The sequence below is a fragment of the Haliotis asinina genome, chromosome 1 (genome assembly GCF_037392515.1).
Source record: "Haliotis asinina isolate JCU_RB_2024 chromosome 1, JCU_Hal_asi_v2, whole genome shotgun sequence".
Classification (NCBI taxonomy): Eukaryota; Metazoa; Mollusca; class Gastropoda; order Lepetellida; family Haliotidae; genus Haliotis; species Haliotis asinina.
In genome coordinates, this window is record NC_090280.1 from 76,721,747 (window position 1) to 76,735,281 (window position 13,535).

Consider the following 13,535-nt stretch of genomic DNA (forward strand, 5'->3'; position numbering starts at 1 on the left):
ACTCTCTGACATTCCATGAATACGGCTACTCTGTAACCTTCCATGAATACTCTCTGACATTCCATGAATACGGCTACTCTGTAACCTTCCATGAATACTCTCTGACATTCCATGAATACGGCTACTCTCTAACATTCCATGAATACTCTCTGACATTCCATGAATACTCTCTGACATTCCATGAATACGGCTACTCTCTAACATTCCATGAATACTCTCTGACATTCCATGAATACGCCTACTCTCAAACCTTCCATGAATACTCTCTGACATTCCATGAATACGGTTACTCTCTAACATTCCAAGAATGCGGCTACTATTAAACTTTCCAAGAATGCGGTTACTCATTCACCATGTAGAGCCCATGTCATGTTGTATCTACTTTGACAGGGGTATTGTTGCCTGGTTACGTGACGGTTGCGTAACGCAATATTCCATTTATCAAATTTCAACTTCTTTATGCAGTTATTTAGACAGTGCTGCTGGTTTGTTATCCAGAGAATGTGTTAAAGAGGCAGTCCGACTAAAGTCTACAGTCTATTGGCAAGTCTAGATTGACTCAGAAACTACTTTTGGACCTTTTGGATGTATTTTTTTATCTTTTGCTTTCAATTTGTTAGCTTTCTTAGGCAAAACTGTCATTGTTTCTATGAACCCGTCGACAAGGACTAGTGCGTTATTTTCAACGCACCTTCAGCTCAGCAACTTCTAAAATGCCTCTAAAACAGTTTTTTCGTTATTTTCAAGTTTGTAATTTCGACAACTACACATCCTCCGTATATTTTCAGGGATTTCGTGATACAAAATATTGAAAGTGAACCTCTTCAATGTGGCGGCCAGGTTCAAAATGGATGCCGATGCAATGAGCTCAAACGTCACAAATCTCACAGTGACGTCACGGAGTCATATCGCAGGACCGGCACGTCAACAAATGATCATTCACCAAGTAGCCATGTCAACGAATTGTCTCAAAATATCGGTAACCGGATATCGAACAGCCACAAGACATGTGGTAACGAGAGCAAGAAAGATATTCAAAACGAGGCCAGTACTGCTCGTCTCTATTCGTCTGTTCCAAATATACCATCTATTCCAAATATACCGTCTGTTCCAAATAGCGACTCGGTGATAATGTCCACTGAGAGGGAATGCATTTGTAATACGTATAATCAACGGAAGGTTGACACACGAACGCTTAAAGATAGTGATGGGAAAAGGAGTTTCCAATCTGTCCAAGGATTTGAATCGGACAGTCAGAAGCAGTCGTGTCACAACTCGGGGATATGTGTTGCAGTCGGAGACAGTGCGTTGGTTACAAACATGAGGTGAGTTTGAAGTCGTTGTGCTGATGCTGTTGTCTTTTGGTATAGCCTGTTGTTGATGATTATTATGGAACTTGTTGTTAGGAGACCCTTTAGTGATTTGGGGAGAGAATAGAACTCGGGCTATAAAGATTCAACCCTTTGATATTCAATTAGGGGTTTTGGGAGAGGTATTTTGGCTAAACTGGAAGGTATGTGTGCGTGTGTGTGTGTGTGTGTAGTGCGTAGTGCGTATTTGTGCGTGCATGTGTTTGAGTGCGCGTGTTTTGGCCACAACTAGTAGTTTGTCAAATTGATTGTTTGCTGGACGTGCTCGTCCTGAAATTGTCAAATGATCATTAAAAACTAAGTGTGTACCTCAGTTGTATGTTGTATACATTATTTTCAGGCTTTTCTCCTCTCACACATTTCAAAAATAGGTCAGTGACTGTAACTTATTTTGTCGACTAGAATGTGTAATTTCAGATTCCAAGCCAAAGAAATACTAAATCATAACATCGTTTTATTAAACTACATGGTGTAACCTTGTCAGTTTGCTATGGTGGGATATGAGGTTTGTGAGATGAAGCACCGGTGCCCATAGCTTGTCTCGCTCAAATGCAAAAACGGCCACCTTCGCAAACGTATACTGAAAATGTTTGCTTCCACTCCTGACGACAAGTGAAGAACCGGGTTAGAATAGGTCTTCAGCAACGCAGGCTTGTCGTAGTACGTAGCTATCGGGATCGGTTTATCAGGCTCGCTGACTTGGCTGTCACATATCATTTGTGTAGATCGTGGTGTCAATATTTACACTACTCCGTTATATAGCTCATTTACTGTGTAACCGGAACATTGCTGTCTGTGTGGTATTAAACAACAATCAAAATCTAATCCCATAACTGTCTTATCTCTGTTCTCGCTACCCATAAATAAAGATCTGAAGACTCCCAACTACTTGTCTCGCCAGAACCACCTTTTACGAATATGATAAATTCAATAAAATTGACTAAAAATCAATTCTAAAACTGTATTGCTATTGCATGAAACGACAATTTCTAAAATTTCATGACTTAATTTGGTTTTTCACGGTGGGCCTCAACAAACACAAACACAAACCTTAAAATGAAATAGATGCAATAATATAACGGAATATGTCTGGGGAATTATTTCTAAACATACACCCATAAAATGCTGATACTGAGACATCATTTAAGTATTTCATTCCTGTAGAGTTCATTGCGTACCATCGAGTGGATGGGTGCTTTCAAATATATACTGAAGGAAACAAGTAAGGTAACACATGAATGTGCAAGAGTTACTTTATTCTTGTCCGGGTTCCTTCAGAAGCTTTGTATTGCACTGTGGGTAAAAATCTGAGAATAAATAAAGGAACACTGCGATGAAGTGGTGTTCTCTTATTTTGTTACTCTCGGCATATGTTTCTGAAACGACTGATTTTGTTTTAAGTAATGTGCACTTGTCCTTTATTGATTGACATGCGTAAAAGAACACCAAGATCCACTGAATTGTGTTCAATGATAATGCATATCAGTTCAAGTCTGGTGCGTTTTAAACACCATTCGCAATATATATTACTTATAATGAGAAATATACTGTTGTCACTCACATCATTGTCGGAAAGGTGGGCTTAGTGGTTAAAGCGTACGCTTGTCACGCCGAAGACCGGGTTCGATTCTCCACATGGGTATAGTGTGCGAAACCCATTTCTAGCGTCCCTCGCCGTTATATTGCTGGAATATTGTTTGAAACCAGATCCACTCACTTAACTGTCCATAAACAGACAATAATTCTTATGTTTTTCCACAGACAGAAAGATGTCCGCCAGTCGGTCATACTATTTACTGTGTTCTCCTTCGCCATCATTGGCTTTGAAGACGTCTTCAACGTATGGGCGTCTACTGAAACTCGTCTGGGTACGTATGCCAAAAAGCATATATTTTCTCACATAGCGTATGCCTGACCATCATTGTAAAATCTTTTCTTTGATAATTTACTGAGAATATTTTATTACCGACAAATAGGAGGCTCTACGGATCTCTTTAGACAGGAAACAGATACAGTCAATCAGCCATGATCATGGTACATACAATCACCAAAACCCTTTCCGTGAACAATGTCCGATTCATAATAGTGGTGTGTGAAATAAGGAATGTCCGACAGCCCGAGATGCGCAAGATTTATGACAGACTACATTTACAATTATCCAACCAGATGGTCTGCTAAAATTTTAGATAAAATGTTCCATACATGGGTAAATCCTTTTGGGGCTGGTAATATTTTGAAGGTACCAGCCCTGATATCTGTCGCGGATTTTGGCTTATTTCATACACTGCCATAGTGACTATATCTTATTATGAATCCCACTGAAACTCTGTTGATGTCATTCATGTGAAACCTCTGTTTGACGGGAAACAACCGTTTCTGGTCGATAGTTGTTGTATGCGTATCTGAGTTCCAAGCCTCATAGTAACTGGGCAATGATCATTTGTGAATTAGCATATGTGACAAAATATAGCCAGGACAATTTATGTTTAGTCTCTTTAACACCACGGAGGTTTGTGATGGATGTTGTCATTTTCGAATCTCTCCATATAGCTGGAATGCTGCTTAGTAGTGCAGCGGTAAACAGCAAAACAATCATTTTCAATTTATTTTGGTGTTGATATTTGATGCAGACGGTCTGGGATTCAGCACGGACAAGATAGGGACGGTGCTGTCCATGGTGGGAATACCGTTGCTGCTGTTGCTTATCTTCATCTTCTCAACTCTAGAGAGACACTTTGGCATAAAGAAGGTAAATAACCATCTTCTCATCAGTGTTCGGGATTAATGTTATATGTAATAAATAATCTACCGGACACAATTCATCACCAGCATTTGTCTTTGATATTATTAGAAACAGTTGCGTTGCGTACATGCAACAAGCATAGCACTAAGAGTGATAGTGAATGAGTGAGTTTAGTTTTACGTCTCACTAAGCTATATGGGGGTGGTCTGTTAGTAACTGGACCAGACAACCCAGTGATCAACATCATGAACATCGATTTACGCAATGGGGATACGATGTCATGACTGTGTCAGCCAAGTCAACGAGCCTGACCACCCGAGCCTGTTGGTCGCCTGTTTTCGACAGGGATGGGTAACTGAACATAATTTCTAACTCGAGTCATTCTTTAAGAACAATTGCAAAGAAATACATCTGCACATTTGGTACATCTGCAAAGAAAATTCACTTGGCACATTTGTCCAGAACATTCGCAAGGTACATTCGTCACAGACATTTTTTGGTATATTCGTTGAGAAATTCACAATGTACATTCGTCACAGACATTCTGAGGGTATATTTCTTAAGAACATTCACTAGGTACATTCTTCATAGACATTCTCAAGATATATACGTTAAGAAATTCACAATGTACATTCGTCACAGACATTCTGAGGGTATATTTGTTAAGAACATTCACTAGGTACATTCTTCACAGACATTCTCAAGGTATATTCGTTAAGAACATTCACCAGGTACATTCGTCTTATTCGTCACATATAATCTCTGGGTATATTTGTTGAGAACATTCACCAGGAACATTCTTCACAGACATTCTCAAAGTATACTCGTACATTCACTAGGTACATTCTTCACAGACATTCTCAAAGTATACTCGTATATTCACTAGGTACAATCGTCTTTCTGCAACAACAATCATTTGCAACATTTTGCCACAGCAATCACTTGGTACATTCGTAAACAGCTATTGCTATCAACATCGTTCAACAACTCTCCCTGTCAACATTCGGCAACAACACTCACATTGATCACTCTCCACAGCCTCTACTAACCACACATGTTAACACTATTCCAAATCCCGGCGGGATTAATGAAGACCACGACTCACTCACTTCATCATACAGTGTGCTCTTTCTCATGTGAGTAAACTCTGTTTCAGACCTACATCATATGTGCCTTCATCATGATGGTGTCGGTGACGGCGTGTCCAGTTCTCCATCTACTGTCTGACAGGTGGGCAACTGTTCTCACAGTGCTTAAACTGTTGAGTTGAGTTTGGCTTCATGACACATCGGCATTATTTCAGTAATATGGTGACGACGTCAAGTCATCATTTATAAGCATTAAAATGTACTCTGGACATTCCTTTAGTTTTTTTCAATAGGTCCGCCCAATTAGAATACTGTATACACTTATACTCTCCCAAACAGGAAACGCATAGTTGACATTGATGCGTGAAATTGCAAATATTTTTCAAAATTAATTTTGGATTGTCATAATTTCACCATTAAAGTGATTGTTTGTGTACATGGAACGAATGCACAGTGCGAAAACCTTCGGAAATGCACGTTTAGGTTCGAAAGTGCCAGCGTACATGATCATGTCATGAAAAAAGGTTGTGCAATAATGCACGTGGTGTTATGATCAATCGGGGATTGGGAGATTGTCTTTTAGCACCCATCACTTGCCTCTGTTTCCAGGCCTAAGGTGCTGTGGCCGGTGATGCTCCTCATCCTCATCCCAGAGAGGCTTTGTGCCAGCTGCTGTTTCTCCGCCACAGCCCTCTTCATCAACAACTCGGTCACACCCGACAATGCTGGTGCCGTCAACGGCATCGGCATGACCTTCACAGCCATTGCAAGGTTAGTTTGTCCGTCAATTGAGATCGCACAAAAACGTTACAGAGTACTTTCCACAGAACTGATTGACATTTTAATAAACATTTGTACATTTCTCCCACATTTCGTGTATTTCAGAACTCTGGCACCTGCTATGGGTGGAAGCGTGTTTGCCTGGACAGTAAGTCGTGGATCTGGTCCCCCATTTGATGTCAGCTTTGCCTTCTTTCTCTTTGGGGTGGTGTTCTGGGTGACAATACTCATGTGTTTGATGCTGCCGGAGAGACTCAACAGACAAAAGAAATGAACAGACAAGAGAAATTAACAGAGAGACATATTCATTCAAATACATATTCATCGCTAATTTCACCTTCGAAAAGGAGTTGGGAATGTGGGGCGATGGGGTAGCCTAGTGGTTAAAGCGATCGCTCGTCACACCGAAGACCCGGGTTCGATTCCCCACATGGGCACAATGTGTGAAGCCCATTTTCTGGTGTCCCCCACCGTGATATTGCTGGAGTATTGCTAAAAGCGACGGAAAACCAAAACTCAGTCAGTTGGTAAGGTGGGTTTTGTCTATGGAACATATGCAATGTTGAACGTCTAAATCCAGCGAGTATTTGTTTGTTTCCTTGCTTGTATCATGTTTAACATCGCACTCAGCATAAATAATCAAGTCTGGACCAGACAACATCAAGAGAATCAATCTATGCAATGTCAACCAAGTCAGGAAGCCTGACCTCCCGATCCATCAGTCGCCTCATACGACAAGCATGGGTAGGCTAACTCTAATCAAGATCTTACAGGACTGGAAGCAAACCTTTTCAGTATTGTTTGAAGGTTTGTCGTATTTCAGTGAGTGAGTGAGTGAGTGAGTGAGTGAGTTTAACGCCACTTTAAACAGTATTCAGGCTCCATCATGGCATTTCGCAGAGCATGACTGTCTGTATCACAAATGAAAATAGGTTTGTGTATTAAAAACGAAAAACTTACATTTCATCCATTAATTAAATGTAGGTTACCCATAAACCCATGAAAATGCCGCATACTTGCCTGTAAATAGTATAAAAGATAAAATCATATCTTTGTATATCGTTTATTTTGTTATCTTTAGTGATGTCAACCGGTTTTAAACGTAGCGCTAAAAATGTCACGTATTAAGCAACGTGCAAGCACATGTGTGTGTATGTGCGTGCGTATTGCGTGCCCGCCATGCCCGATGCCGGCTTTGTTATGCTAGTCTACTGGGATACGATGTCGCAGTATAACACAGATACCCTTTTCAGACACGGTGTTTTGACTGTAGTTTTTGTCACAGAAGTGCTTTGCTCAGTGCCAAGAGAGTGAGCGAGATTAGGTTTACGCCACACAACAGCTATTTGGCGGCGGTCTGTAAATAATCGAGTCTAGACCAGACAATCCGATGAGCAACAATATGAGCATCGATCTACGCAACGGGAATACAATGACATGTGCCAACCAAGTCAGAGAAAGTCACCACCCGATCCCATTAATTCTAGATCTTACCCGGTCCTCACGGGTTGCCTAGTGTCAAGCACCAGCCAGGGTCATAATAAGTACCACCTTTTAACGGCTTCTGGTGGTTCGCAGACAGTGGACTGAACCACCGATATTCGCTCGCAATTATTTTACGAAGCATCTGTGATACAAAACAAAACCTTCACTCAGTTTTAGTGGGTGAGTATGTTTTTACGCCGCTTTTACCAATATTCCAAAATGTTAACTGACACTGTCACACACCCCTTAAAAACAGAAAGTTTAAAACTATCACAAAGCGTTGTAAACACCTTTCCAATTTTGTCGAATGATGAGATCAACAAGAAAGGAAGGAGTTATAGGGGGTGGGGGGGTGGGGGGAGAACATCATTATGTGAAGTTGTCCGGCAGATGGGTAAATCAAAAAGTGTAATTTCACGCCTGTGGGATAAGTAAAGTACCGTCAAACGGGTGGGGTTGCAACGAGACCAGGGCGTGGTAGACCAAAATCAACGACACCACGACAGGATCGTCTCATTACGTTAATTGCTCTACACGATAGGTTTAAATCGGCCCCTGCCATCAATAGAGAATTCCGCACACTCACTGGAAGACGCATTTCAACCTCAACCGTTAAAAACCGACTCTATCAAGCTCGTCTGAAAGCAAGACGGCCTTTCAGCTCACCATAAGCGCCAAAGATTGGCATGGGCTAGGAAGCATCAGGGACGGGCTATGCGTCACTGGCGTTACACCATGTTCTCTGATGAGTCAAGGTTTTGCCTACGATTCACAGATGGCAGAAAACGTTGTTGGCGTCGGAGCGGGGAGCGATATACCAGAGCAGCAATTCTTGACCATGATCGATATGGAGGTAGTAGTGTCATGGTTTGGGGTGGGATTACACATGACAGACGATCAGATTTGGTCATCATTAACGGAGCCATGACTGGTCAGCGATACGTTGACCAAATATTGCGTCCTGTTGTGGCTCCATTGGATAGAGTTATCGGCCGAAATTTTGTATTCCAAGATGATAAGGCCAGACCATCGGGCCCTAATTGTCTCCGCTTGTCTCCGACAAGAAGGTATCCAGACATTGGACTGGCCCTCTAAGTCCAAAGACCTGTCCCCAATTGAACATCTCTGGGACGTTCTTGGTCGAAGGGTGTACGCCAGGGACCCAGGACCCGCCAACCTGGCCCAGCTTGGTGCAGCTCTCCAAGAGGAATGGCGGGCAATACCACGGGCAATCATCCGGAAATTGATTAACAGCATCCCATCAAGGTGCCGTGAATGTGTTGCCCAACATGGTGGACACACCAGATATTGAACTTGACGCAGTTTCAAATTCGCTATTATTTCATTAGTTCCCTTATTTCTTGTCGGTAGTATATTTCAATGGCGGATCAGAACAGATCGGCGATATGGCATATTTTTCACACACCTCAAATACACCCTAACATATTTTAGATTATGAAACTTTCACTGTTACTTGCAAACACACTTCACCTGATGGTATATTCCGATCAGAGGAATTAAAGGTGTATGTGAAAGATGTTTTTGAAGCAATAACTAGAAAATCTCAACGCCGTGTAATATTTTAATGGCGGATCAGAACATATCGGCGGTATTTTTCACACACCTCAAACACGCCCTAACAATTTTTTAAGTCATAAACCTCTCACCATTACTTGCAAATACCTTTCAACTAAAGGTATGTTTCCTTTCTAAAAGGGAAAAAAATAAACGAATGTGTGAAATAAGTTTTTATCGACTTAATTTAGTCTATCTTCGCGGTGAATCGAGAATGGAAGCCAGTGAGCTATAACATACCGACTTGAACCTTTACTACTGTCCTAATACTGACAGTAATAACAATCATTTGACTGAAGTGACAAAATAGTTAACTTGTCTTCTACATGTAGGTTTCCAGTTGTCACAAAACTCCGCGAATTTAATCAGCTGTTGAAAATAAACCGTGCTTAATATTAAATACGAAGCTGCTGCCATATTGGATACACTGGTCACGTGACAAGCTGAGGCATACGTTCAGGGGCTTTTCGAGGAGTTTCCTCTCCCTCTCTATATAGTCTCCCTGGTTATACTAATAAAAGACTTCCACGAACAATAGGCTTTGGCTTTGGCACAATAACTTGATCAAAAGTCCATAATGTAGCGCTGGCCATTGCCCGTATCGCCACCAATGTCGATTTAATCGGGTGACAGTGGCATGAATGTTCCTCATCATATTAGCACCTCCCAGGCGACCATCCGTAATATACCTTTCACACTTGAGGCGAAATGAGCTGGAATGCTGTCATAATGAATTTTTCTGGATATTCCTGGAAATTCGAATCGAATTCTAAAACTTCTTACTGGGTTCCGAATGAATTCCAAATATTCGGGTAATTTCTTGTAACATGCCCGAAGCACATGGGAAACATGTAGTCTCACCTCAGGCAAGTGAGTGTGTTCAAATTTGCCTCTGTTCACCCGGCAGAAAATGGGTACCCGGTGAGATAAAGTCCTGTGACTATAACCTTCTAGCGCAGCTTGGGTTATCCGGGGTAATGATAATCAGATTCTGATTAGAGCGTCCAGTGAGCAACTAGTCAGATGGATACTATGCGCTATATAAGTAAATTATTATCATATCATTATCGAATGTTTGGGACATGTTCAAGACTATCGAGGTACATTAGAAGTGGAAAAATATCGAACGGCATTTGAGCTGCATTCGAACTGCATTCTAAGTATCCTTACTGCATTCCAAGTGTTCTGAACATATCTGAGGAAGAATGGAAAAGACAAGCCATTTCAGGCCTGCCAGAGTGTGTCTCGAATGAGTCGGAATTTATCTGGATTGCTGCTTGACTTCAGGTGAAATATTCTCCAAATGAATCGGGATATTTCGATTGAAGTTGGAACACAGCTCGAATGTACTTCGAATACAGTCAGAACGTCCCGAATGCTCTTCACATGAACCCTGACGTCATCATAACACCGCCGAATCGTACAAAAACTTAGCATCTTTCACTGAAACGTCAGATAGCATTTAGGAGTCGCACTCTTACACAGCTTGACAAATAAAAATATACATTCTTACATTCTCTCCCGAATGCGGTTAGAATTTTGGGAAAAAATGACTGATTCTCTTTCATTCCAGTCAGTTTCAAGTAAGTGTTAAGCAGCCTTAAGCCTTCATCTCCAGGTCAGAGTGACGTAGAGCAAATTGCAGACGTTACTCTTGATGTTCATTTGTGACAGTTGGACGCCTGATGCATTGTCGGAACCTCAAGCCAAGAGCCAAGGATTCTCTGATCCAAACGCGATTATTTAGAGACCGCTGCCAAATATTGCCGATTGCGATGTTAAAGTGCAAACATATTTAACATTTTGAAAACTAATGTGAGAATCATGCCAATGAGTAAACATGAGACGCTTACAACAACGGCAATCTTCAGTCTTTCAGGTAAATTTCAGAAATAATTTTCAACCTCTGGCATAAAAAAGAACAAAAGCTTTGATAGTCATGCTTTTATTTTCCAATCATGTTTATCCCACATGTCAACAAGTAAATCAACTAAAAATAACCTCTACAATAATTAAACCAACAAACAAAAGATGAAGGAATATGGTGCAAAATCTGTTGGACAATCACCCTATGGCAAAGACCACTGACTGACCAAAGCCTTAGGCCAACACAGAGCAGGGTACGGTTTTACATCCACTGCTTTGAAGCACTAACTCAGAATGTCTATCGTCAACACAGATGAATCCTACGCATGAAACTTCAGCCTTGGTGCAGATGAACTCTGAACGTCAATGTTTGACTTTTCATAAACAATCCACATTTTTGTAACTGTCCTGCTGGACAGGAAAACTGACAACTTGTTACCAAAGGAATCAATAGCTACGTGCTCATGACAATCACACAAATTGTGAACATTTATCGCGAGGACACAATTTCGTAACAATACTCCCAAATATCTCAGATTGCCCACTTTTTGTTCAGTATATGTGAACAACATTAGTATATACACTTCTAGGGTGTGTGGGAGTGGGGGTCTCGGCATACCCCTCTCTGTATCTACATAGGACTACAGTGCTGGGCCCCTTGGGTACAAACTTGGTCCTGCTATAGCCTTTCACCCTCTATAGACTGTCAGGAAGAAACTGCAACGCCACAACTTAACATTGCGCAAGCAACAAATAGCTTTAAGGCACTCTTTGACAGATACGTCTGTGATAGACAAACTCTTGAAACATACTTTCTTTACTCCAATGACGGCCAAACTCTTAAACCACAGAAATGAAACTGCCCCTGGTTCTGATGTGATTGTGATATTACCCTTTACGCCCAAAATAACTGAAGAAAGTCCTCTAAAAATAGTCACAGTTGTTGTGAACAGTTGCTCTTCAATAGCTCCTAAAAGGATCCAGTAATTATTTCATGCAGCTTAATATCTCCCATATGTTATCATCTCAACATCAAAACTTAGAAAGTATATTTGAGGCGTTGTCGGTAAGTGAAGTATGGGACAACTAGCTCTTTCTTCGGAAGAAATACAGATTACAATAATTCCTCCTTTATAAGGACAAAAATATGGATTTATTCCCATTATGTCAGCCGAGCCCTGAGATCATAACCACTATGGTAAGTCTACAGTATTAACATACACTTATGATTACAATAGTATTAGATGGTTTATGAAATGGACCTCAGAAAGGATATTGTGTATGAACGAGTTGCATCAATCTGGAGAGATTCCCTTTCCACCAAGACATGGAACATACGTGATTGCAAAACCCACAGTGACTTAGATTGTAGAAATTATACTTAACCCCGGGAATATTGGTGGTGAAAAAACAACGATCCTAGTCACGGCATACCACAATCAACATTTCCCAGTTCATCATGTAAGGGAGCTAACTCTGCACTGAGACTTGCAGCCCACTAGACACTTGGTGAGCTTTTGTCTGGCAAAACTAAAAAAATGGGCGATTTAGGTTTAAAAAAGGGATAAATATGAACCCCACTCATACTGATGTATTTTAGTTGGGACATTGCTTTTACCAAAATGCTACAGAAAAATCATCTTTTGATTTGAAAATGAAATAAAAAAATCAACACCCTCTTGGTAATATTGGTTTGTATGATTGTTGTAGTAAAATAACAATGGATATATTTCAAACTAAGGAAGGACAGAACAGTAATACCAAAAATACTGTTAGTCATTGCATGGTAAAATGTTACATTGAAAACTTAAACAGATCATTAGAATGATCATAAACAAAACAGTGTAGTTTGCGTAGTGACATCATATGTATACTAGTAAATAAAATCTCTCGTCTGGTTGTATGATTTGCAAATAATTATATACACACATATCTTATAGTTTCCTTTGACACAACTATAATTATAAAAATAGGGCTGAAATGGAAAATAGTGATTCCATGGGATATTGTTTAAGGGTCTGAGCTATGATTAGGTTGGAGTGTTAAATAAAAAGTATGGTCACACTTAAAAATATCTTTTATCTTCATAACAAATTATCACCAGTGCCTTGAACTTTTTTACTGTCTTGTTTTCAAGTATTAAAAGCTTTCGCATTTCATGGATTCTAACTAAATCTAAAGATTATTATCATTACAAGTTTCTGTTAGGCTAAGGTTTCATTGTATAAATATTAATTCCAAATATTTGGAGAATATCTTCAAAAGAAATTAACTGATTTACTGAGGTTTTTGCCCAGAATAAGGCCTGGGTACCCCTGTTAATCCTCTCAGCGCATGTTACATTAAATCTCAGTGAATCAGTCTGATGATTGCCTCCCTTGGCTGGATTTTTATCCTATCAGGTGTGTACACCGGAAAGTTGAGCATACCAATCACAACTCAATTTCGCTTCTTAAATTATCTATCTGATTAAAGTTGGCAACACAAATGATGCAAAGGTACCCTGAGAGAGTTAGAAGGAGGTCTTGCACTAATGTTTTTAAAGTTTCAGACCAGTCAATATGTCTGTAACATTTCAAAAACAGATCAGAGTTGCACTTCAAACAAAAATTCACAGCTGCAACTGCT

At 40.4% G+C, this 13,535-nt stretch overlaps 1 protein-coding gene across 5 annotated transcripts in view; it reads left to right on the forward strand.

Moving 5' to 3' along the window:
• The window catches only part of LOC137297288 (uncharacterized), a 30,759-nt gene extending 23,721 nt beyond the window's left edge, over positions 1-7,038 (forward strand). For all 5 annotated transcript variants that reach the window (XM_067829314.1, XM_067829308.1, XM_067829302.1 and 2 more), the window contains 6 exons: positions 789-1,325; positions 3,132-3,238; positions 4,001-4,119; positions 5,270-5,343; positions 5,811-5,972; positions 6,087-7,038. In XM_067829314.1, the coding sequence (XP_067685415.1) occupies positions 789-1,325; positions 3,132-3,238; positions 4,001-4,119; positions 5,270-5,343; positions 5,811-5,972; positions 6,087-6,255 (1,168 nt within the window). In that variant the 3' untranslated portion in view covers positions 6,256-7,038. The remainder of the gene's footprint in view (positions 1-788; positions 1,326-3,131; positions 3,239-4,000; positions 4,120-5,269; positions 5,344-5,810; positions 5,973-6,086) is intronic.
• Positions 7,039-13,535: the final 6,497 nt, after the last annotated feature.